A 27,280-nucleotide genomic window follows, 5' to 3' on the forward strand; every position below is an offset into this window, starting at 1 on the left:
TATTGATAATTATGTTTGTGTGCTTATTGTGTTGTATACAAGTGTATATATGTACATTGCACCTTACTTTGGTCTCACAGGCCACATAAGTTAAGTGAAAAAATAAAATAGTGAAAACAACAACAAACCTTCAAATACAAGTAAACTAAAGTTTACAGGGTGAGCGGCAGTCGCCGCTGTTGCCATACGCAGCTCATTTCCTGTAAACTTCATGCCTCTATATCTGGGTAAGTACTGATGGGAAAAATTTTTTTTTGGACTAAAACAATCAGAAAAATAATCTTAACATTTTCATAAGAAAAAAAATCATTTTTTTTTTCAAATACAGTGGACCCCCGCATAACGATCACCTCTGAATGCGACCAATTATGTAAGTGTATTTATGTAAGTGCGTTTGTACGTGTATGTTTGGGGGTCTGAAATGGACTAATTTACTTCACAATATTCCTTATGGGAACAAATTCAGTCAGTACTGGCACCGGAACATACTTCTGGAGTGAAAAAATATCGTTAACCGGGGGTCCACTGTATTTTGCAACACCAAGAGACACTTCAGGATTGGGCCTTTCAACAGTCAAAGGGTTAATATATTTATAGATGGGGTTGTAAAAGATGTAAATGCTAGGGTGTTCGGGAGAGGGGTGGGATTAAATTATGGGAAATTAAATACAAAATGGGAAGTGACACAGTTACTTTTTGCTGATGATACTGTGCTTATGGGAGATTCTAACGAAAAATTGCAAAGGTTAGTGGACAAATTTGGGAATGTATGTAAAGGTAGAAAGTTGAAAGTGAACATAGAAAAGAGTAAGGTGATGAGAGAATCAAATGATTTAGATAAAGAAAAATTGGATATCAAATTGGGTAGGAGGAGTATGGAAGAAGTGAATGTTTTCAGATACTTGGGAGTTGACGTGTTAGTGGATGGATTTATGAAGGATGAGGTTAATCATAGAACTGATGAAGGAAAAATGGTGAGTGGTGCATTGAGGTATATGTGGAGGCAAAAAATGTTATCTATGGAGGCAAAGAAGGGAATTTATGAAAGTATAGTAGTACCAACACTTTTATATGGGTGTGAAGCTTGGGTTGTAAATGCTGCAGCAAGGAGGCGGTTGAAGGCAGTGGAGATGTCCTGCTAAGAGCAATGTGTGGTGTAAATATTATGCAGAAAATTCGGAGTGTGGAAATTAGGAGAAGGTGTGGAGTTAATAAAAGTATTAGTCAGAGGGCTGAAGAGGGTTTGTTGAGGTGGTTTGGTCATTTAGAGAGAATGGATCAAAGTAGAATGACATGGAGAGCGTATAAATCTGTAGGGGAAGGAAGGCGGGGTAGGGGTTGTCCTCGAAAAGGTTGGAGGGAGGGGGTAAAGGAGGTGTTGTGGGCGAGAGGTTTGGACTTCCAGCAAGCGTGCGTGAGCATGTTAGATAGGAGTGAATGGAGACGAATGGTATTTGAGACCTGACGATCTGTTGGAGTGTGAGCAGAGTAATATTTAGTGAAGGGATTCAGGGAAACCGGTTATTTTATATAACCGGACTTGAGTCCTGGAAATGGGAAGTACAATGCCTGCACTCTAATGGAGGAGTTTGGGATATTGGCGGTTTGGAGAGATATATTGTGTATTTTTATATGTATATACTTCTAAACTGTTGTATTCTGGGCACCTCTGCAAAAACAGTACTCACCTATTTGTACTCACCTATTTGTGGTTGCAGGGGTCGAGTCCTAGCTCCTGGCCCCGCCTCTTCACCGGTAGCTACTAGGCCCTCTCTCTCCACGCTCCATGAGCTTTATCAAACCTCGTCTTAAAACTGTGTATGGTTCCTGCCTCCACTACGTCATTTTCTAGGCTATTCCACTGCCTTACAACTCTATGACTGAAGAAATACTTCCTACTATCTCTCTGACTCATTTGTGTCTTCAACTTCCAATTGTGGCCTCTTGTTTCTGTGTCCCCTCCCTGGAACATCCTATCTTTGTCCACCTTGTCTATTCCACGCAGTATTTTATATGTCGTTATCATGTCTCCCCTGACCCTCCTGTCCTCCAGTGTGGTCAGGCCGATTTCCCTTAATCTTTCTTCATAGGACATTCCCCTTAGCTCTGTAACTAACCTTGTCGCAAACCTTTGTACTTTCTCTAGTTTCTTGACGTGCTTTATCAAGTGCGGGTTCCAAACAGGTGCTGCATACTCCAGTATGGGCCTGACATACACGGTGTACAGTGTCTTGAATGATTCCTTACTAAGGTATCGGAATGCTGTTCTCAGGTTTGCCAGGCGCCCATATGCTGCAGCAGTTATCTGATTGATGTGTGCTTCCGGAGACATGCTCGGTGTTATACTACCCCAAGATCTTTCTCCTTGAGTGAGGTTTGCAGTCTTTGGCCACCTAGCCTATACTCTGTCTGTGGTCTTCTGTGCCCCTCCCCCATCTTCATGACTTTGCATTTGGCAGGATTAAATTCGAGAAGCCATTTGCTGGACCAGGTGTCCAGTCTGTCCAGGTCTCTTTGAAGTCCTGCCTGGTCCTCATCAGATTTAATTCTCCTCATTAACTTCACATCATCTGCAAACAGGGACACTTCTGAGTCTAACCCTTCCGTCATGTCGTTCACATATACTAAAAATAGCACTGGTCCTAGGACCGACCCCTGTGGGACCCCGCTCGTCACAGGTGCCCACTGTGATACATCATTACGTACCATGACTCGTTGTTGCCACCCTGTCAGGTATTCTCTGATCCATTGCAGTGCCCTTCCTGTTATATGCACCTGATGCTCTAGCTTCTGCACTAATCTCTTGTGAGGAACTGTGTCAAAGGCCTTCTTGCAGTCCAAGAAGATGCAATCAACCCACCCCTCTCTCTCTTGTCTTACTTCTGTTATTTTATCATAAAACTCCAGAAGGTTTGTGACACAGGATTTGCCTTCCGTGAATCCGTGCTGGTTGGCATTTATACTCCTGTTCCGTTCCAGGTGCTCCACCACTCTCCTCCTGATAATCTTCTCCATAATTTTGCATACTATACACGTCATTGACACAGGTCTATAGTTTAGTGCCTCTTTTCTGTCTCCTTTTTTAAAAATGGGAACTACATTTGCCGTCTTCCATACCTCAGGTAGTTGCCCAGTTTCCAGGGATGTGTTGAAGATTGTGGTAAGTGGCACGCACAACATATCTGCTCCCTCTCTAAGGACCCACGGGGAGATGTTGTCTGGTCCCATTGCCTTTGAGGTATCGATGTCCCTTAGCAGTTTCTTCACCTCCTCCTCATCTGTATGTATGTCGTCCAACACTTGTTGGTGTATTCCTTGCTGGTGTCCCCATCTGGTCTGTCCCCCCAGAGTCCTTCCTATCTCTACTGTAAATACTTCCTTAAATCTCGTGTTGAGCTCCTCACATACCTCTTGATCGTTTCTTGTGAGTTCTCCACCTTCTTTCCTCAGCCTTATCACCTGGTCCTTGACTGTTGTCTTCCTCCTAATGTGGCTATACAGCAGTTTCGGGTCAGATTTGACTTTCGATGCTATGTCGTTTTCATACTGTCGCTGGGCCTCCCTCCTTATCTGTGCATACTCGTTTCTGGCTCTTCTACTAATCTCCTTGTTTTCCTGGGTCCTATGCCTCCTGTACCTTTTCCATTCTCTGTTGCACTTAGTTTTTGCCTCCCTACACCTTCGGGTAAACCAAGGACTCGTTTTGGTCTTCCTATTATTTCCGTTTCCCTTGGGAACAAAACTTTCCTCTGCCTCCTTGCACTTTGTTGCCACATATTCCATCATCTCGTTTACTGATTTTCCTACCATTTCTCTGTCCCACTGAACCTCCTGCAGGAAGTTTCTCATACCTGTGTAGTCCCCCCTTTTATAGTTTGGCCTGTCCCCTTCAGTTCCTGTTACCTTCTCCACTTGTAACTCTACTATATAGTCAAAAATCAGAACCACATGATCGCTAGCTCCAAGGGGCCTCTCATAAGTGATGTCCTCAATGTCTGAACTGCTCAGGGTGAACACAAGATCCAGTCTTGCTGGCTCATCCTCCCCTCTCTCTCTGGTTGTGTCCCTGACATGTTGATGCATGAGGTTTTCAAGTACCACATCCATCATCTTGGCTCTCCATGTTTCGGGACCCCCATGTGGCTCCAGGTTTTCCCAGTCGATCTCCCTGTGGTTGAAATCGCCCATTACCAGTAACTTTGCTCTGCTCGAGTGAGCTCTTCTTGCCACCTCAGCCAGTGTGTCCACCATCACCCTGTTGTTTTCTTCGTACTCCTCTCTTGGCCTCCTGCAGTTCTGTGGTGGGTTATACATCACTCCAATGACTACTTTATGTTCTCCGGACTGAATTGTACCTACAATGTAGTCTCTTTCTCCAATCATGTCCATGCCTTCCATTTCCTCAAATCCCCATCGGTGTTTTATGAGCAGTGCAACCCCTCCTCCCCCTCTACTCCTTCTATCTTTCCTCAGGATCTGATATCCTGTTGGGAAGATTGTGTCTGTTATTGTCTCAGTGAGTTTTGTTTCTGTGACTGCTATGATGTCTGGGGATTTTTCACTGATTCTTTCATTCCACTCCTCATGTTCATTCATTATTCCATCCGCGTTTGTGTACCAAACCTTTAGTTTCTTTTCTATCATTGTGGTCATGCAAGAATATTGGGGTTGGGGGAGCGAGAGCCTTGGTGGGGGCCTATATGGGGCTGTGGTGTAGGTGGGGTTTGTGTTGATGGGGGTGGGGTCAGAATGCCCATAACGGACAGCTGTTGGGGTGAGGTTTGTGATATGGGGATTGGTGGCAGAGGGAACAGTGAGTGGGTTGTAGTATAGGTTGCTCAGTTGCGTTGGGAATGTCGCGGGTGGAGTCTTTTGGTGGGAGATTCTGTGGGGTGTGTTTGCCCTTCCTCCTGTGTCTGGGTCCTGCTCATTTTCATTGCTTCTCGTTCCTCCTTGCGTCTCTGTACCCTCTCTTTCAGTGTAGTCCTTTCTTCTTGTGTTCTGTTGCGGTCGAGGTATACTCTCTGGTACCCCTCTTTGTCCCTCAGTCTTGCTTTCTCTTGCAGAATCCTGGTTCGAACTGATTCTTCCTTGAAAGTTACTCTGACAGGCCGTATCCTTCCACTCGCAAACCACCCAATTCTCTGAAAATTTGTCACCTGGGTCATATTGCCCTCCCCTATTGTTTTCATGATGCCTTCAATCATTTTTTTCTCCTCCTGTTTTATTTCTTCAAAGTTGGCCCCCTTGGCTTCTTGGAGCCCGTACACAAAAACTGACCTCGCCCTTTCCTCCTCCCACTGAGTCTCCATCTGCGTCCTCTGAGGCATTTTATTTCCTTCCATTGACATGTTCTTGCCTTCAGTCCCTGTCATATCTGAAACTTCTATTCTCAGTGGACTGTCTTTCCTGACCAGCTGTCCCTTGCTACTGCAGTTGGCTGTTAGAATCTCTGCATATAGCATACCTTCATTGTCTTCGGACCTGTCGTTTGATCTTAGTGTGCTCGTCGTCTTTTCCCTGGCCCCACGTGGGTCTGATAGGGCCTTCATGTTCGGCATGTCTCCGTTGTTGCTTACCATCCCCTTGTCTGCGCCTGACTTTGAATTTCCTGATGTCACACCTGAATTGTCATTTGTCTCTCTAATCTGTTTCAGGCTTTGCAGTTTATCTTCTAAGCACTGTATCCTAGCTTCTGCTGCTAAGACCTGTACTTCCCACTTCCTGCACTCTTCAGCTATCCGCTCCTCCATTTTCTTACCAAGCTCTACTATCTTCCTTCCCCACTCTTCCTCCCTTTTTTGGAGCTCTAGCTCCCAGTCTTTCCTCCCTGGTTCGTCCACCAGATCTCTGGGTTTCCGTCCTCTAAGGCCACCCATTTTTTTTTTTTTTTTTTTACTTTTTATTACCACAGACAGAAGGCTAGAGGAGGGAGAGGGTGTGGGGGAGAGAGAGAGAGGGTAGAAAGAGGGAGAGAGAGGAGAGAGAAAGGGTAGAAAGAGGGAGAGAGAGGAGAGAGTATGGGGGTGAGGGATAAGACCAAGGGGGAGGGAGAGAAATGTGAGGGGGGAGAGAAAGGGTAGAGAGAGGGAGAAAGAGAGGGAGAGGGAGAGAAAGAGAGAGAGGGAGAAAGGAGGGAAGAAGGCTATGAGAGAGAGAAACGCGAGGGAGGGAAAAGGTAAGAGGTCTGTGGGGGAGGCAGTCAAATTCCAAGGATCAGCTGTGTGTACTCACCTAGTTGTGGTTTCAGGGGTCGAGACCCAGCTCCTGGCCCCGAGTGTGTATGTGTGTGCGCGCGTGTGTGTGTGTGTGAGCACGTCAGTTGTTTATATGTCCCAGAAATACAATTCACTTCTGTGTATCCGTAATACTAATGAGATACCATTAACACTGAGAGTAGTTCTAATAATTATAATACTAGCGTGTGTTAACAAGTCATTCTTTCACCCAGTTATGTACTACCTTTTACTACATGTGTAGAGGAGGGAGAGGGTGTGGGGGAGAGAGAGAAAGGGTAGAAAGAGGGAGAGAGAGGAGAGAGAAAGGGTAGAAAGAGGGAGAGAGAGGAGAGAGTATGGGGGTGAGGGATAAGACCAAGGGGGAGAGAGAGAAATGTGAGGGGGAGAGAAAGGGTAGAGAGAGGGAGAAAGAGAGGGAGAGGGAGAGAAAGAGAGAGAGAGGGAGAAAGGAGGGAAAGAGGGTATTGAGAGGGAGAAACGCGAGGGAGGGGAAAGGTAAGAGGTCTGTGGGGGAGGCGGTCAAATTCCAAGGATCAGCTGTGTGTACTCACCTAGTTGTGGTTTCAGGGGTCGAGACCCAGCTCCTGGCCCCGAGTGTGTATGTGTGTGCGCGCGTGTGTGTGTGTGTGAGCACGTCAGTTGTTTATATGTCCCAGAAATACAATTCACTTCTGTGTATCCGTAATACTAATGAGATACCATTAACACTGAGAGTAGTTCTAATAATTATAATACTAGCGTGTGTTAACAAGTCATTCTTTCACCTAGTTATGTACTACCTTTTACTACATGTGTACCCAATACTTGCTTCTCAGATTGTACTGTCTTTGTGTCCTAGAACATTATCTCTCGAAACTGTTGTCAGGGCTGTAGTCCCATTAGCCACGACTTAATCCTCCTGCTTAATCCTTACTCCTACAAAGTTTATCTTCCTACTACTGCTAGGTGTTGTGTGTATGATAATCGCTCTGGAGCAGGGTTTAGATAGCGAGTTACCAGTGACCGCTGGGCCGGCTCTATCACTCAGACTTCCCCCAACCACAAAACAGGTGATTTGTACGTTACTGGTCAGAGGGGACATCCATCCAGATGCCTGATGTACGATGCTCGCTGTACGATGCTTGCTGTACGATGACTCGTGCACCTCGCCCTTCCACCGCTGGCTTCTTCGCTATTCTTATCTCGTTGCCCTTTTGAGTCCTCATTTACCACACTTATCACTTGTATACTGCTACTTTTACAATTTACACTTCACTTTGGGTAAGTACACTACTTATTTGTGATGACACCCAGCCTGTTATGGCGGCGCTACTCCCTCAGGCCTACTGCTGCCACCACCTCTGCTTATATATATTTATGTATATGTATGTATATATATATATATCCCCTTTCTGGCTAGCTTGTTCACTCTGTGTGCTACATCACATTTTGTCGTTAGCCACCCTCTCTTAATTCTATTTGGTCTTTTCTCTTTAGTCACTCGATTTGTACTTTGTATATGTGTAACAATGTGGCAACAGGTGCCAACTAGGCCTCAACGACTGGCGCTTTGAAATTTTGTTGTATAATTTCAGGCTTTCTCTCGCCTTCACTTTATTTATGTTTGCTAATACACTGGTTATCACTTGTAGGGTTGTTCACTGACGTTGTCACTAACACTGGTTGCTTCTAGCTGCTAAAACACGCCATAAAAGCACTAAGATTCTCGGAGCCTGGCGCTTGTGACCCACTACACTGTCCCCTACTGTCACAGTGATTATGTGTGAGTGAGGTGAAAGTGTTGAATGATGAAAGTATTTTCTTTTTGGGGATTTTCTTTCTCTTTGGGTCACCCTGCCTCGGTGGGAGACGGCCGACTTGTTGAAAAAAAAAAAATAATTCATGGGTCCTATAACTTTCCTTGTTCTACTAAATTCTGAAGATGTACAATACTTTAGTTAACCTCAGATGAAAGATAAAAGCTAGATTATTAATGACCCAGGGCAGTTTAGTGACAATGTCAGTAGATTCCATATTTTTTTTTTTTTTTTTGGAGAAAAAAATCATTAACAAAAAGCTGTTCACAATATGGCAAATCCTCCCTGGATGTTTGTAGAACCATAATACCTCAATAAAGCCTGCAAAAATCATGACAATCCAATGAATACTTATTGCAGGAGAGGGATTACAATGTCAACAACTTATTACTGAGTTTTCTTTTTTTTTTGACATGAAACTCTAGAAAAGTGGCGCACCAACTCTCAGCGCGCTACATCCCTCCAACCTTCTTCACAACCTGCAGGCTACTAAGGGGCTCACTCACTGTGCTCCACATTCCAGCCAGCACAGAAGTTGCCGTGTAGAGTATTTACAACGAAATAATCATCAAAATCATAATTTTTGGAGAAAAAAAAAAAAAACTGCTAACTGCCAACATGTATTTTTGCTGACACCAAGAACAAAAAAAAATACATTTAATGAAAAACATACTTAGAAATATGATAGAAACAAGCTGATTACATCAGAATTTTGCACTATTTTTCAGTAAGAAAACTTTTTTTTCCATAATTTTTCAATTTTTATGTCCTGATCACTGAAAAAAGGCTCGCCCCTCCCTTAAGTTTGCCCGAAATGTTCTGCATACAAAGGGGCTTTTGACATGTACTCCCAACTATTATATTCCTTTGTACAACCATGTATCATGTCAAAATAAATTTATTATTATTATTATTATAATTATTATCACTGTGAATGATAACACAGTCTTACCATGATTAGTATGAGTGGCAGCACAGTCTTACCATGATCAGCATGGAGTCCGGCACCACGAGCAACTGCTAGTAACTGCCTGGCAGATGTATGATGTAAGGACATTTTCTTCTTTACTCCAAAATGTGACAATACTTCAGTAAGAGGTCGACCAATGTTACCTTCAGGAATGTCAACACCGGTCATGAAGGCCAGTGTTGAGGCAAGGTCAACCTGCTGGGCCTCGCCTACTTTGTTGGTTCTGGAAAAAATGATTAAGCAGTTAAAAGCAGAGTCTACAGAGGTGTAGCTTGAATATATAATATCCAAACTCTCCAGGCTGTGGGGGCATTGATCCCCCCATGGCCCTCTCCAGGTATCATCATCAGTCATGAGTAAAATTTTACAACTTTCACATCTAAACGTACAGTAGCTCAAAAAATCTGTACACATTGTGTACAAATATCATGAAAGAAATATACTGAGGTATGATTGAGATGTTTGTTTACACATAAATACAAAGCTAAGACATTACAACCAATAGGCAACTAAACATAAAGAGGGACTAGTACCAAGTTTGCACAGAAACATTACATAAGGAAAAGACTCAGCAGGCAGTGTAACATCCCACAATGAAAAGCAGGGGTGCCATGAGTACACTAAGAGACAACACAATAAGTGTTAGGGGCCCAAGACTCTTAAACAGCCTCCTAGCATACATAAGGGGGGTTGCCAATAGACCCCTAGCTGTCATCAAGAGGGAGCTGGACAGGCATCTAAACTCAGTACCTGACCAGCCAGGCTGCAGTTTGTACATATGTTTATGTGCAGCCAGCAGTAACACACTGGTTAATCAGGCCCTAATCCACCATGAGGCCTGGTAATGGACTGGGCTGCAGGGGCATTGATTTCCAGAACACCCTCCAGGTATACTCCAGATATAGATTGGAACCATGCAGCTGGTGAAGAAAACACACAGGAATGTATGACAAGCTTTTCTCACAAGATTTTACTCTATGCAGAGATTTTTCAAGTAAAAGATTTACTTGATGAGTCTCTGCATACAGTCAAACTTCATAAGTGTTGTGTACCAACTCTAGTGCCAGACATCACACTTCACCACTCTTCAAAAGTTTCAGCTTACTTAACCCCTAACTGTCCACATGTAGATCTACGTTTTCACTGCTAGTGCACCTAACATAGATCAACGTTTTATTTTTCCTGCCTACAAATTTGGCACAATTGGCCTGAGATGCCTGGTCATTAACCCGTAAACAGTCCAAACGCATATACAGTGGATCCCCGGTTAACGATATTTTTTCACTCCAGAAGTATGTTCAGGTGCCAGTACTGACTGAATTTGTTCCCATAAGAAATATTGTGAAGTAGATTAGTCCATTTCAGACCCCCAAACATACACGTACAAACGCACTTACATAAATACACTTACATAATTGGTCACATTCGGAGGTAATCGTTATGCGGGGGTCCACTGTATACGTTTTTTCAACATTTGAAAGTATGTAAAAAAAGTAGATCTTCTTTTTGTTTTTCTACATTTGAAAATGTGTAAAAAAAACTTTGATCTACTTTTTTTTGTTATATTTGAAAATATGTAAAAAAAACTTAAGATCTACTTTCGTAGCACAACACATGTGAACGTAGATCTGCTTGGACCATTTACGGGTTAAAGAATGGGTCTTAATACTCGGTGGGTGCAGTATTAAAAAATTCTGGGACCACTTAATACCTTGTAGGAGCAACAGTTCAAGTGAGCACCAGCTAGAGCAAACAGCATGGCAAACACCAGGGATTCACTGATTGCATTTTGTATTAATACCCCCCATTTTAAGAGGAAAGTGATGTTGACCCCGAGTTTAGTGACTTCGAGATGGATGTGGCCACAAGTGGTAGAGGAAATGTCAGAAACCTCGATAATAACCCACGTGCAACATTTGCATAACATCCTTTCAATTTTGATACCACTGGTATTGTAATCCTGCCAGAATGTCCTACAACCTATGCCCTAAGGAAAGAGAAACAATTCTAGAACATGAGTAATATGTGTTTGGCAGGCAGGGTGGGTGGGTGTGTTGCTGGCTGGCTAATTGACCTTGGCTGTCTCTATCTCTGTCTGTATCTATCTGCTTCTATTTGTGTGTGTGTTTATCTGTGTCTCTGTCTACCTGGGTCTCTATCTGTATCTCTATCTGTCTGTCTATCACTGTCTCCATCTCTATCACTGTCTCTGTCTATCTCTGCCTGGGTGTTAGTCGACTGGTGTGGGTCGCATCCTGGGACACTGACCTAATTTGCCCGAAATGTACCGAAATGCGGAGCATAACAAGGGACTTTCTACATCATTGTTGTCAGCTAGGACTGTATACCTTGTACATGTACTTGTAGTAAATAAAGATATTATTATTATTATTATTATTATTATTATTATTATTATTATTATTATTATTATCTCACAGGTACACATAAGTATAGTTATCATACATAGTATAAATTACTTAGGATAACCCAAAAAATTCAAACAAAGTGCTACACAAAGCATGACTGGCAAGCAATATGCATTTTCACTTGTTCAGGAAACAGATGTGACGACTCTGTATCATGTGTAATACCTGTTGGTTCATGAGCGGCTCTCTCTGAGACAGAGAGACAGATGAGCAGACAGACAGAAAGACAGAGTTAAACAGATACAGAGCTAGACAGACAGACAGACATGTTTATGTGTAACAGTGAAAACAATTAAACCCAAGGTTCACTAGAGCAGTGCACAATCAGCAATATTAGAGTGACTGCACCGTCAGAAGTTTAGTGACGTCTTACACTGTGCTTCAAGGAGTTTCACATCTAAAACATTGCTGGGACCTATAAATAATTTGAATATATTCTAGACAATAGTATGTAACCAAGGCAGGTGAAAATGTTCACCTGTCAGTGTGTTTGTGACTACTGATTACTATTTCAGTACCTAACATTAGTGAGAGCACAAAGATTGGCTATAAAATCACAAGAACTACTATAAATTGTAAATATGAGAGCATAAATAACAAAAAGGCACAATACCATGACTGGAACAATACACAAACAACCCGCACATAGAAGAGAGGAGCTTACGACGACGTTTTCTATCCTCAGTTCCTTCAATCTGAAATTTCCACTCTTCTTAATTCATTTTCCCGTTTTGGCTACCCTTCCCATTTCACTGACTGCCTTCTCACATACTAAACATAATTTCTTCTCTCCCAAACTCTCTACTCCTGGGAACTCTTCTATCCTCTGCCTTCCCTACATTTCCGGTCTTTCTAATCTCAACAACTCTCTCCGTTCCTTAGACATCAAACTTACTTTCCGCCAGACTAACACTCTTTGTACTAATCGCGTTCATACCTCTCCTCCCTCTACCGATGCTCCTGGTGTCTACTCTATTTCTTGTTCCTCCTGTCCTCTTCAATACTTTGGAGAAACTGGTCGATCTCTTTCTGACAGACTTAGGGAGCACAAAAATAGTGTTAGGCTTGCCGACACTAACAATGCTCTTTTCTGTCACGTCAGAGATCACAGCCATCTTATTGACTGGTCTTCTGCTAAAACGTCTTCCCTACTTTCAAATTTAACAGTCGCCATCTGGTTGAATCCTCCCTAATACACAATTTTCCTTGTATGAATCTTAGTCCTGGCTTCATCTCTGTAGATGCTTTCCTCTCCCATTACATTGTAAAATGCTCCTAACTTCAGAATACTCGTGACCTAACCTGATTCCTCCTTTTTCTTCTTCTCCCTCTTCCCCTTTTCCTCTTTTCTTTTTCTCCTTTGGGTTGTCTTTCTTCTGCCCTGTGTATTTGTTCCTTTTATTTATTTACATTTTTTCCCCCTTCGGTGTTCTTGCTCTTACCCTCTGTGGGCACCTAGCTCCCCTGCAGTGCTCCTCTTTCCTAGTATTTGACTGGCCCCTCCTACTCTTACTACCTGCCCACTACTACTTCCTTCCACCTCCACTACTACTACTACTACCACCTCCTGCCTATATCTATCCATCCTGCTCTCCTTTTCATTAGTGTGACTTTGTAAATGGTCCAATTCGGACCGAAACGTTGTCGTAAGCTCCTCTCTTCTATGTGCGGGTTATTTGTGTATGAGAGTATAAAAGTTATATACTGCCTCTCCTCAATGATGGAGCTCCGTGCCTAAGACCACATCGTTAAACGAATTTGTCACTAAGTGAGGAGCGCGCTATAATGGTAGCAAGTTTGTGTCAACCATCTTTCATACTGTTTCAATGTCACCTATGCATCATTTATAACATTTCTGGTACAGCAGGGCCCCGCTTTATGGCGTTTCGCTTTATGGCGTTCCGCTAATACGGACATTTCAAATTATGACCAAAACTCGCTATACGGCTCCCCCCACCTGTCTTTCTAATACGGTCACAGCTGCCCACCGAGTTTGTTTACATTCTCCCTGAGCACATCTCCTTATTATGTCTGGAAACTTTCCAAAATTTCAAGTGTTTTAAAGTTATTGTATATTTTATATGTATTGTACTTGATAATTAAACTTGTGTACACCTGTACCTAAATAAACTTACACACTGTGCTGGCATGTAGGTACACATTAAAATCACTAAGTCTCTCTACTCTTGATGCAATAATAATAATAATAATAATAATAATAATAATAATAATAATAATAATAATAATAATAATAATCTGTTGGGCGCATTAATGTCGCATATTACGTTAATATAGACATTTCCCTTAATCTATCTATGATATTTTTTCAAAATTATATAAGAAACACATTATGTAACACACAAACATGATACATGCACCAACAGTATAAAAATTTATACAAATATATATGAGATGTTTACCAAACGGTTTGTAGAAGTTTCGGAAGAATTACGTTTTATCTAGCCCGTCACCTGTTACTAGGGATAACTGTAGAAAAATATTCCTTTCGTATGCCTTCACTTTATAGCTATAATTCTGTACTAACTTGTACACAGTGTAAGAGTATTTGTTTCGTGATTTAATTATTATAATAATAATAAAAATATTATAAGGTAAAAGTTTCACAAACTCTTACAAATGTACATGAATGAACTAAAACTGGACACGTATTAATACAGTCTATTTCGCCTGACCGAGTGATCGTCCACAACCTGTTCAGTTTGTTTGTTTACGCTGTCTGAGCTCGGTGTATCATTAAATGTTGTATATTACGTTAATATACACATTTTCATTAATCCATCCGTGATATTTTTTTCAAAATTATATAATAAACACGATACATAACATAAATACATAACATATGTGTAGAGAACCTAGGATAACCCAAAAAAGTCAGAGTGACTTACTTCCATTGCCTTCACTCAGAGCATCATTTCTTCTCAAAATGATGTTACATGAGAATGGGAGTGTTCTTCTTTATTTATTCTACCATATCAATGTAGAGACAACCTGTACACAATGTAACTTGTACACAAACCAGACGTGTACACTGTTTACAAAACTTACCTTCGCCTGGTTTGTTTACATAACTCTGCGCCTGTCCTCTCTCATGCACTCATTCTTTCTCTCTGGTATGGTAGCCTGCCTGACTACCATACATACCACACTTGATTTTTTACAATAAATACTACTCATCTCACCCTATATTTTAAGGTAAGTAATGAGTGAACTGTATATACATTTTATCACTCTGGGATGCTTAAATATCATAGAATAGTATGTGTGGGTGGGGTGGCCTGGTATGGTAGCCTGGCTGACTACCATACATACCACACTTGATTTCTTACAATAAATACTACTTGTCTCACCCTAGATTAAGACTATAAATATTTTAAGGTAAGTAATGAGTGCACTATGTGTGTATTGTACTTTTTTATTGTTTTTTTGATGCCTGGTTCTATTGCTAACATAATATATGTTAGTGTAAACTTGTTATTTAGTGTTTGTATGCATTTGTAAGTGGAAAAAAAGGGTGTTCCACTTTACGGCGGTTTCTGCTTTACAGCGGTAGCCTGGAACCTAACCCGCCGTATAAGTGGGGCCCTCCTGTATATTTTTAAATGTTTATACAGTAGTGTACTATATAATGAAATAAACAGAATAGAGGAAATCAGATCTAATATATATTATTTAGGTATAAATACTGGTCAGAGAGCTCATCATTAAGTTTGAGGCATCGGTAAACAAGTAGTACGTCACTAAGTGAGGAGAGGATGTAAATTAAAAAATTTAAGAAAAAAGGGTATATCAGCAACATTTCTGCAGGCTGAAGGACTCCATGTTGCCATCAGGTGAGCATCTAGCACCAACTTGGCAGCATTATATCTCAGTAAGCAGAGCCCCTAAAAAAATTTTATGGTCTTATAACACACAGAAAATTGCTATCTTTATTATTTTTTTTTTATATTTGGAGTGCTAGCCCTAGATTAAAACTACAAATATTTTAAGGTAAGTAATGAGTGTACTATATGTGTATTTTACTTTTTTTTTTTTAATGCCTAGTTCTATTGCTAACTTAACCCTTTCAGGGTCTGTGCCATAGTTCAATGGCTTTGAGTTGTGGGTCCAAACAGTAGAACTACACCAAAATTCTAGGGGCCTCAAATTTAGTGTGAGAAGGCTGGGAGGCTTACATCTAAGAGAACGGGTCTGCGTGGTGTGCGCGCGCTGTAAACAAAAAGTCTAGGCGCCCGCATGGCATTGTGGGAACACCCCCTCAGTAAGCTTTGTTCACCATGCCTCGCAGCAAGGCAGCTCTCACTCCAAGGTGAATTGAGACTCTCCTCTTCCTAACTAATAGTTCTGACTCTAATGGAAGTGGAAAAGAAGAGGAATTTTATGGTTTCGATCGATTGGCAACTGAAAGCAATGATCAGGATATCGAAAATAGTGCAGAAAATCCTGATGATCCTCAACCTTCTACCTCTGGTGTGGGCTCGTCTCAGTCACATTCAGTTGTACCTTGTCGCAAGAGACGACTAATATTTTCGCAAGGCCAGGTCTCAGACTTGAGTAATGGTGATGATAGTGATGTAGAATTTGATTTTATTGCTCTTGATGATCATTCGAGTAGTAACAGTGATGAATCATATTCACAAGTGAAGCGTCGGTATATACGCCACTGCATGTGCTCGGGTAGTGTTCCCCATGCAGTGCCAAGGGGACGAAGTACATCCCAGAGTACATCCCGTGGCCCTACACCAGTGAAAGTGAGTATGATGTGGCTACACTTGGCATGGATAGACAACAGGCATCAGTAGATGGTGGTATCGGTGGTGGTAGTGATACGGCCACGCGTGACTTGCCAGCCCAGGCTGGGACCCATGCCGCTGACTCATCAGATCCAGGACGAAGTTGAGCGTTATCCACTACCACACCACAACTACAACCACAGCCAGCTTATAATGTCCAGTATACACCAGCAAACTGCATCAGGGATTGGCAGCAAAATCCCAATTTTGTTCCCAATCCCCATTAGTTTGATGACTCTCAAAGTGGAATCCTACCAGCTTGTTCCCTTGGAAACACTGCAAATGAACTGGAATTGTTTGAACTATTCTTTGACCAGCCCTTGATGGAAATTATTATTAGGGAAAGTAACAAGCACTTTGAGTACACCATGGCAAATACGATCATATCACCACAGTCAAGACTACACCAGTGGAAAGAGACAACTGTGGCTGAAATGTATTTGCTTTTTGCAATAATAATGCTTATGCCTCATGTCTATAAGCATAATATAAAATCATACTGGTCCACAGATCGGCTAATTTGTACCCCAGTCTTCAGTGAAATCATCCCACTGAGCAAGTTTATCTTACTGTTTTGTAAGTTGCACTTCCCTGACAAAACCAGGCCTGACAGAAATGACAGAATATACAAGATTAGAAATGTTTTTATGCATCTGAAACCAAAAGTTCAACATGTACTTTTATCCATTCAAGAATCTAGCAATTGACGAGTCTTTGATTTTGTTCAAAGGTAGACTGTCATTCAAGCAGAAAATACCCAGCAAGAGGAAACACTTCAGTATAAAACTGTTTGTACTCTGTGACTGTGACAGTGGCCTGGTATTGGATATTATTGTATACACGGGAAGTAAAACATTGAAAGATACCAGGATGTTATTGGGTATCTCAGGTGACATAGTGAGAAACATGAAGGCACCTTATCTTGGTAAGGGGCATACATTATATACTGATAACTGGTATACAAACCCTTTACTCAGTGATTTCTTGCAAGTGAACATGACATATGTGTGTGGTACAGTGTGTTCTAATCATAAACATATGCCCAGGTTCAACACAAGCACTCGTAGTGGTGAGGTGCAGGTGTTTACTGCCAATGACATCATGGCATTACAGTGGTATTACAAACAAGATGACACATTGTTGACAACTATTCACCCTAATGAAATGAAAGACAGTGGCAAAGTTGATAGAGTGACTAATGAACATATTCTAAAACCAGTGACAGTGAATGATTATACACAAAACAAGCATTTGGTTGACAAATGTGACATGAAGATTGGCTTTGTCAATTGTGTTTGTAAGAGTTACAAGTACAAGAAACTTTTCTTCCACCTCATGGATATTTCAATGCCCAATGCACATAATATGTACCAAATAAAGAACGACAACAGACCACCGTATGGTGAATTTTGTTTGTCTGTCGTCAGACAACTAATAATGAAGTACCAGGTAACAACACCTGCTATACAAAACCGTCCTCAAACTCCTCAATAAATACACAAGCATTAGAGGAGGGAAGGTGATCACTTCATAATACAGCTTCCTGCAACTAAGAAGAAATGGGTTCAGAAGAGATGTGTTGTCTGTGCACAAACAAAACGATGGGAACAAAGACACTCGGTTTATGTGCGAGGAATGTAAGGTATCACTGTGCATGCTGCCTTGTTTCAAGGGCTTCCACAGGCTGCAGCAGTTCTAGAAACATGTTCAGTTGCTGTACATATGTAAATATATAATAGAACATTAGTAATAAACAACATTTGTGCATGTTTGTTGTTGTAAATAATACAGGTCCGCCATCACAAATCCGGCAATCAGTTATTCGGTTCCTTCAGTTATTCGGCACTAATTTTGGCTAGCATAACTTCAAATTTCCAGGGTCGCCACACCAACCTGCTGGTACTGTTTGGTGGCGCTACTTGCTGCATAAGTCATTCCAATTTCTTTTTCTCCATTTATTGTTTTAACCTGCTTACTTTTAGCCCTAGCCATGGTTCCAATGAAAAAAAGAAATGCTTCTCATTATGTAAAGCACCTACACAGTACATTACCCATTAAAGATAAGGTGGCTTTGAAACCACTGTCGGTTGTCATGAACTCAGTCTCATGAAGCAGGAGAATATGCTTTATTATTATGCTAATATCAACACTACAGCTTATTTGTCTATCACAATTGATCTAATATAACATAATAAACAATATAAATAACATAAAACATGTTAAATACTTCAGAATGAATAATATTTGGCATAACACCAAGCAGTTCGAGAGAGTTATGAAGAGGATATGGTAAACAAATACCTTGTCTTGGGAACTTATATTAGAGAAAACGGAGTATAGCACAGGGCTAACTATGATATACACTCGTACTTCACAATAAACATGAAACAAAAAAAGTTATTTTCTCTCTATAGATTATCACACATAGCAGCATATGTGTAGAGAACCTAGGATAATCCCAAAAAAGTCAACCAGGCTTATTTTTAGTACCTGGCTTGGGTTAGCCATATATGACTTTTGGTAAATATTCGATTCCCAGCCAGGGTAGAAACATTAGGCGTGTTTCTTTACACCTGTTGTCTATGTTTACCCATCAGTAAATGGGTACCTGGGTGTTAGCCGACTAGTGTGGGTGTTATCCTGGGACACTGACCTAATTTTCTTGAAATACTCTGCATAACAAGTGCCTTTCTATACAGTAGAATGTCACTGATGTCAGCTAGGCCTGTATACCTTGTACATGTACGTGTAGTAAATAATTATTATTATTATTATTATTATTATTATATTATTATTTTCTCAGTTGTTTGTTGGGTTATCTTATTCAAACTTGGGCAATGTATGATGGAAAGATACTTCATCACGTACACAAAAAATGAAAGAAATCAGACCATAAATAGCGGAGTTCACTTCTCAGCCATTAGCGGCCGCTTAGCGGTATATTTTTGTATGGTTGTTATGGTTATATTCTCATTTTTTCAGTCTCATTTGATAGAATGAAAGATATATTACAGAAATAGATATGATTTTGATTGCTTTCATGACGAAAACTACCTTGAAATTGCGCTCACAGTAGCGAAAATGTTCTATTCTTTAGCGAAGCTCAAGAGTAAACAAATGACGTCACCGTCCAATACCTGTCCACCTGCCAGTCCAAATTCCAGTACGGAGTCAAGAATGGATTGACATTATTTATACAATTATTACAATAATGCAGTAGTCTGCATAACAGTAAATCTTCTATTTTTTTTTTTTTTTGTGAATAAAAATTCCAAATGGTAAGCAAGAGTAATATAAGAGGGGCCTGTAGCCGTGACTAATGAACAGAGAAAATGTTATTTTAGTGCCAGGAATGTTTGCATTGTTTATTCTGGACCCTATTTGGAAATTGGCATCTGTTGAAATTTGTGTGAAATTGGCCAAATTGCTAATTTCTGACCACTTTATTGGGTAGTTGAAATAAATGAATGAGTGGTTTCTTGTACTCAGTTGACAGACTATTAGTAAATAAGTTTATTCAGGTATACACAAATACAGTTACATAGATTATCATACATAGCAGTGTATGTATAGAGAACCTAAGATAACCCAGAAAAGTCAGACGAAGTGACTTATTTCCAGTACCTAGCTTGGGCTTGCCATATATGATTTTTGGTAAATATTTTTTTTTTCTCGGTTGTTTGTTGGGCTATCTCATTGAAACTTGGGCAATGTATGATGGAAAGATGCTTCTTAACGTACAACAAAAATAAAAAAGACGGACGATAAATAAGGGAGTTCACTTCTCAGCCATTAGCAGCCTCTTTGCAGTATATTTTCGTATGGGTTTTATGGTTGCATTCTCATTTTTTTGGACTCGTTTGATAGAATGGAAGATATATTACAGAAATATACATGATTTTGATTGCTTTCATGACGAAAAGTACCTTGAAATTGAGCTCAAAGTAGCGGAAATGTTCGATTTTTGCCGATGTTCAATGAACTGTGTAAGTCAAGTTGGTTAATTTTATTAAGTGTATTCTAACCTAACCATTCTGTAATTCAGCAAACTCAGTAATCCGGCACACTACAGGTCCCAATGATGCCATATTTGTGATGGAGGACCTGTACTGGTAAACAATATTATAATAATAACTTTAGTGCAGTTATTGTGCTCAATACAGTGAGTGTATATATAAACATTATATACAGTTTTGGTCTCACAGCCTCAAATGTTACTAAAAAAAGGAAAAAAAATTAGAAAAGAAAAAAGTATGAAAAACGTAAGATAAACAAAAGTATGAAAAACGTAAGATAAACAAATGCGACATTGCGGAAGTCGCTGATGTTGCCGCCACCCAGTCATTTTGGGTAAACCTCACACCTCTATATCTCGGTAAGTACATACTGTACTGATCAGAAACATTTTTTTTGTTTCATTACCTTCACAAAATAATTATCTTTAATTCTGTAAGAAAAAATAATTTTTTGATTTTACAAAATTTCTTGGACACTGGGGCACCCTTTGAAATTTGGCCTTTGAACTCTGAAAAGGTTAATATATGTTAGTTATCTAGTATTTCTATGCATTTATCAGAGGAAAAAAAGGGTGTTCCACTTTACAGCGATTTCCGGTTTACGGCGGTAGCCTGGAACCTAACTTGCCATATAAGTGGGGCCCTACTGTATATGCTAACCCCTCTAGGTTTTCTTCTATTTTCTTCCTAGTTCTTCTTGTTTATTTCTACTTATTACCATGGGGAAGTGGAACAGAATTCTTCCTCAATAATAAATGCGTCGCCTCGACTAAATGCCGGGAGCAATGGGTTAGTAACCACTTCCTTCATTACTGCACAAACGAGCGTCTCATGTTCTATCACCTGCTATTTCATTACTCTTTAAAAAATCACTAGAAACCAGCACTTTCCCAGCACTACTCAAGATAGCAAGGGTCACACCAATACACAAATGTGGTGACCCCACATATGTAAACAGTTACAGGCTATCCAAAATCTTCGAGAAACTTATACACAAGAGATTATATGCCTTTATAACAGTGCAAAGCACCCTCAACCCCTGCCAATTTGACTTCAGGAAAAGCAAAAGCATGAATGACACAACAATAAAAATGCTAGACCTGCTTTACACAGCACTTGAAAAAATGAATATCCATTAGGACTCTTTATTGACCTCAGAAAAGCATTGATACAGTAGACCACAGCATCCTAAACCACAAACTTGATCATTATGGCATAAGAGGCCACGCACTTACATATTTCAAATCCTACCTTACTAACAGGCAGCAATACGTCTCTATTAAGGACACAACCTCATCATTAAGACCACTGGATACTGGAGTACCACAGGAAAGTGTCCTTGGTCCCCTGTATTTCCTCTTATACATTAATGATCATCCTAATGTATCACAACACTTTAAATCTATTTTCTTTGCCGACGATACAACTTAGGTCATCTCCCACCCTAATCTTGCCTCACTCAACACTACTGTTAATGAACAACTAGTAAAAATATCAACCTGGATGATTTAATATTGAACAACTAGTAAAAATATCAACCTGGATGATTTAATATTGAACAACTAGTAAAAATATCAACCTGGATGACTTAATATTGAACAACTAGTAAAAATATCAACCTGGATGATTTAATATTGAACAACTAGTAAAAATATCAACCTGGATGACTTAATATTGAACAACTAGTAAAAATATCAACCTGGATGACTTAATATTAACCCTTTGAGGGTTTTTGTCGTACTAGTACGTCTTACGCGTAGGGGTTTTTGTCGTACTAGTACGCATGAATTCTAGCGGCCTCAAATCTCACAGGAAAAGGCTGATAAGCCTAGATGTGAGAGAATGGGTATGTGTGGTGGGTGTGCGCAGTAGGAAAAAAATCTGGCACCCAGTGGTGCATTGTGGGAATGCCATCATAGTACACAATTTCCACCGTGCCTCGCGGTAAGAAGTTCCTCACTCCTCGGCGAATTGGGACACTTTTGTTCCCCAGTGACAGTTCTAATACAGATGGAAGTGACAGTGAAGATGAGTTTCAAGGTTCTGGTGAGGTTTTGACCGAAACTAATGACCATAATATGGGTAATAGTGAGGAAAACCCAGACAACCCACAGCCTTCCACCTCTGGTGCTGGGCCATCTTGTTCACGTTCAGTTGTACCAGAATCAAAGAGGAAACTCCTATTTTCCAAAATCCCAGACTCAGATGTGAGCATTGGTGATGATAGTGATAGTGATTATGAACTACAAGCTCTTCAAACTTGTTCCAAGAATGGAGGATGAGGAGGAGGCAGAGGAGGAGGAGGCAAGAGGAGGAGGAGGCAAGAGGAGGAGGAGGCAAGAGGAGGAGGAGGCAAGAGGAGGAGGAGGCAAGAGGAGGAGGAGGCAGAGGAGGAGGAGGAGGAGGAGGAAGAAGAAGAGGAGGAGGAGGAGGAAGAAGAAGAGGAGGAGGAGGAGGAAGAAGAGGAGGAGGAGGAGGAAGAAGAGGAGGAGGAGGAGGAAGAAGAGGAGGAGGAGGAAGAAGAGGAGGAGGAGGAGGAGGAGGAGGAGGAAGAAGAATACGTAATGATAACAATAATACATAATAATAATAATACATAATAATAATAATACATAATAATAATAATAGGTAATAATAAATGTTCACCCATGACAGTAACAAGATAAGGGGAGATAACATCTGATAAGTGCTGACGTTTGATGAGGGTAAATGAGGGTAGAGCTGATGCCAAAAGATGAGATAAACATCTCCCTCCCTTTGTTTTTGCTGGTATACTAACATTTCTGTCTGTCTATTTGCCTGTCTGTCAAGCTCCCTGTCTATCCGTCTAGCTCTCTGTCTCAGAGAGCCACAAGACTGTGTCATCACTTTTACTCACATCTTCAAGCAGAGTATAGCACTTTGTCTGGGTTTTTTGGGTTATCCTAGGTAATTTATACTATGTATACTTGTATTTATGTGTACCTGTGAGACAGAGATAAAAAGACAGATAGAATGAGGGAGAAAGATAATTAGAATGGAGGAAGGGAAGCAGCATCCGACCCCATTGTTTTGACAGGCGGGAGGGGGGAGTGAGTAATGAGACAATATGTCATTTTGACAGCTGCCGACTCCTGGTAATTTACACTATGGAGGAGGAGGAGAAGGAGAAGGAGGAAGAGTAGGGGGAAGAGGAAGAAGAGGAGGAGGAGGAAGAGGAGGAGGAGGAGGAAGAGGAAGAGTAGGAGGAAGAGGAATAAGAGGAAGAGGAGGAGGAAGAGGAATAGTAGGAGGAAGATTAGGGGGAAGAGGAGGAAGAGGAAGAAGAGGAGGAGGAGGAGGAGGAGGAGGAGGAGGAGGAAGAGTAGGAGGAAGAGGAAGAGTAGGAGGAAGAGGAAGAAGAGGAGGAGGAGGAGGAAGAGGAGGAGGAGGAAGAGTAGGAGGAAGAGGAAGAAGAGGAGGAGGAGGAAGAGGAGGAGGAGGAAGAGTAGGGGGAAGAGGAGGAAGAGGAAGAAGAGGAGGAGGAGGGTGGAACACTAGTACACTGGTACTGGTACACTAACATTTCTGTCTGTCTATTTGTCTGTCTGTCAAGCTCCCTGTCTATCTGTCTATCCGTCTAGCTCTCTGTCTCAGAGAGCCACAAGACTGTGTCATCACTTTTACTCACATCTTCAAGCAGAGTATAGCACTTTGTCTGGATTTCTTGGGTTATCCTAGGTAATTTATACTATGTATACTTGTATTTATGTGTACCTGTGAGACAGAGGTAGACAGACAGATAGAAAGAGAGAGACAGATTGAAAGAGATAGAATGAGGGAGAAAGATAAAACACCATTGTGTATGACACCATGTTTCAGAGTTCCACAAGCTGCAGAACTAATAGGAATATGTTCAGTGACTGTATATTGGTATATATATTACAGAACAATAATAATAATGTTTTGTATTGTTTGTTTTTGTAAACAAGTTTTGTAAACAATATATTGATAATTATGTTTGTGTGCTTATTGTGTTGTATACAACGAGTGTATATATGTACATTGCACCTTACTTTGGTCTCATAGGCCACATAAGTTATGTGAAAAAATAAAATAGTGAAAAAAACAACAAACCTTCAAATACAAGTAAACTAAAGTTTACCGGGTGAGCGGCAGTCGCCGCTGTTGCCATACACGGCTCATTTTCTGCAAACTTCATGCATCCATATCTCCGTAAGTATTGATGGTAAATTTTTTTTGTTTATCCTATAATGTTTAGAAAAAAAAACTATTTTTTCATAAGAAAAAATAATTTTTTTTTTTTTTGAAATTTGGCCGACCCTGAGAACGAGTTTCGGAGAGGGCCTGTCGACCCTCAAAGGGTTAAACAACTAGTAAAAATATCAACCTGGATGAATTAATATTGACAAAACCTTCTACATACTGTTTGCAAACAGAACAGGTGTTGCCCAGCTGAGCATAACGATTAACAATACTCTTATTGATAAACACAATCAGGGCAAATTCCTGAGCCTGCAACTTGACAGCAACCTGAAATTCAACACCCATATCCAATAAATGAAAAAAGTATCCAAAACAGTTAGGATCCTCTCCAAGATATCTTACTATGTACCACAATCAGCCCTACTCACACTATACTATTCACTCATCTATCCCTACATCACCTATGCTATTTGTGCCTGGGGATCAACAGTATCAACTCATCTAAAGCCAATAATAACCCAACAGAAAGCCACAGTAAGAATTGTCACGCAATCCAATGCAAGACAACACATACCCCCACTCTTCAGAACATTCACACCTACTATTGTGCAACCAACATTTACAGAACCATAAAATTCTAATATTAACCCTGAAATAAAACACTTTCTTAACAGTTGCAACAGGACACACAAACACAATACCAGACACAAAAATCTCTATGACATTCCCTGTGTCTGGCTAAACCTCTACAAAAATTCGATGTACATAAAATGGCCTAAAATCTGGAACTCACTGTCTGAAAACTCTAGGACTGCAGATTCAACCACCATTTTCAAAACTACTGTTTAAAAACATCTTCCTAACACACTCCATCATCAACTAACCATATGAAAACCACCTAATTCTCATTTTGTATCATGAACACATCCAAAACAATATAATCTTACTCGTGTTATCTGTAATTCCCCCCTAGTTTACATTACACCCACCCAAATGACTGTAAAATATAAAATTCCTAATATAGCTACTGCCTATTAAACTTAAGTTAGTCCTAAGTTTGCCAAGATAATTAGGTATGTATCTAATTATGTATGTACAGTGGAACCTCAAATTTTGAACTTAATCCATTCCAGGAGTTAGTTCTAAAGTCAAAAAGTTTGAAAGGCGAAGCAATATTTCCCATAAGAAAAAATGGAAATACAATTAATCCGTTTCAGAAACCCAAAAATATTCACAAAAAAAATACATTTTATAGATAGTATTACATTATAGTTTTACATACACACAACAAATATAGTGTACAATTGTTAATAAATTTATTTATTTATTTATTTATTTATTTATTTATTTATTAACAATTTGAGCACACATACAGAGGTACAAAAAAATACAGATAAGAGCAGCATGCCAAAGCCACTTATACTATGCATAGCATTACGGGCTGGCTTAAAATTAACTTAAGATTAACTAAGCAATGATGAAATCAGTGATAAAACATTAATGTAAACAGATTACTATAAAGCACAAGTGAGTATTACAAAGACAGGTCATATGGTTGCATGCATTGATGTACATTCAGTCGTATGGAGAATTCTGTTAGGTAGTGTATTTAAAAAATAGTAAAGTTAGATTGGGTTTTAGGTTTAACATTTATGTGATATAATTGTGAGAAACATTTAAGATATACAATTTATAAGGTTCAGTTATTCAGTATTTATTTGGTTCTGGGTGAGTAAGTGATCTTTGAGAAGAGACTTGAATTTATAAACAGGTAGTGTTTCTTTTATATTTACAGGTAATGAATTCCAGATTTTAGGGCCTTTTATGTGCATTGAGTTTTTGCATAGTGTGAGATGGACACGAGGAACATCAAAGAGTGATCTGTGCCTTGTGTTATGGTCATGTGTTCTGTTGAGGTTGGCAAGGAGATGTTTGAGGGGAGGGTTAATATCAGAGTTAAGTGTTCTATGTATGTAATAGGTGCAGTAATAAGTATGAATGTTTTGTATGGTGAGTAGGTTTAGTGTATTGAATATTGGTGGAGTGTGCTGCCTGTAGTGAGAATTTGTTATCATTCTAACTGCAGCCTTTTGTTGGGTAATTAGTGGTCTGAGATGGTTAATTGTTGTTGAGCCCCATGCACAAATTCCATAGGTGAGATAGGGGTAAATAAGAGAGTGATATAGGGCTAGGAGGGCTGACTGTGGAGCATAGTACCGTATCTTCGATAGTATGCCTATAGTCTTGGAAATTTTCTTAGAAATTTGTTGTATATGTGTATGAAATTTGAGTCTATTATCAAGGTGGATTCCTAAGAATTTTCCCTCTGTTAGCTTTGTGATAGGTGATCCATTTATCATTATGTTAAGAGGGACATCTGTAGCTCTGTTACCAAACTGAATGAAGTAGGTTTTGTCAATGTTTAGTGTAAGTTTGTTAGTCCTCATCCAGGTAGATATTTTCTGTAATTCGGTATTTACAGTATTGGCTAGCGTGACTGGGCTCGGGTGGGAGAAGACGTATGTAGTGTCATCTGCAAATAGTGTGGGTTTGAGTAATTGCGAAGCATTTGGTAGGTCATTTATGTATAGGAGAAAGAGAAGAGGGCCAAGGACACTTCCCTGTGGGACACCAACTGTAATTGGTTGTGCAGAAGAGTTTGCCCCATTTGCGTACACATATTGGCTTCTGTTGCTGAGGTATGACTTGAGGTAGTTGAGGGAGTGCCCTCTTATACCATAGTGTGACAATTTTACGTGGAGCAAGTCATGGTCAACTGTATCAAAAGCTTTACGTAAGTCAATGAAGATCCCCAGTGGGACTTCTTTTTTCTCTAT

The 27,280-nt window shown here is 40.2% G+C and overlaps 1 protein-coding gene across 1 annotated transcript in view; it reads right to left on the bottom strand.

Moving 5' to 3' along the window:
- Window positions 1–9,019: 9,019 nt before the first annotated feature.
- The window catches only part of PIG-G (phosphatidylinositol glycan anchor biosynthesis class G), a gene marked incomplete at its 3' end in the record, with an annotated part of 258,420 nt that continues 240,159 nt past the window's right edge, over window positions 9,020–27,280 (bottom strand). The window contains 1 exon segment of the mRNA XM_070086539.1: window positions 9,020–9,228. Within this exon segment, the coding sequence (XP_069942640.1) occupies window positions 9,020–9,228 (209 nt within the window).

Source organism: Cherax quadricarinatus, chromosome 19, assembly GCF_038502225.1.
Source record: "Cherax quadricarinatus isolate ZL_2023a chromosome 19, ASM3850222v1, whole genome shotgun sequence".
In the NCBI taxonomy this organism is placed as follows: Eukaryota; Metazoa; Arthropoda; class Malacostraca; order Decapoda; family Parastacidae; genus Cherax; species Cherax quadricarinatus.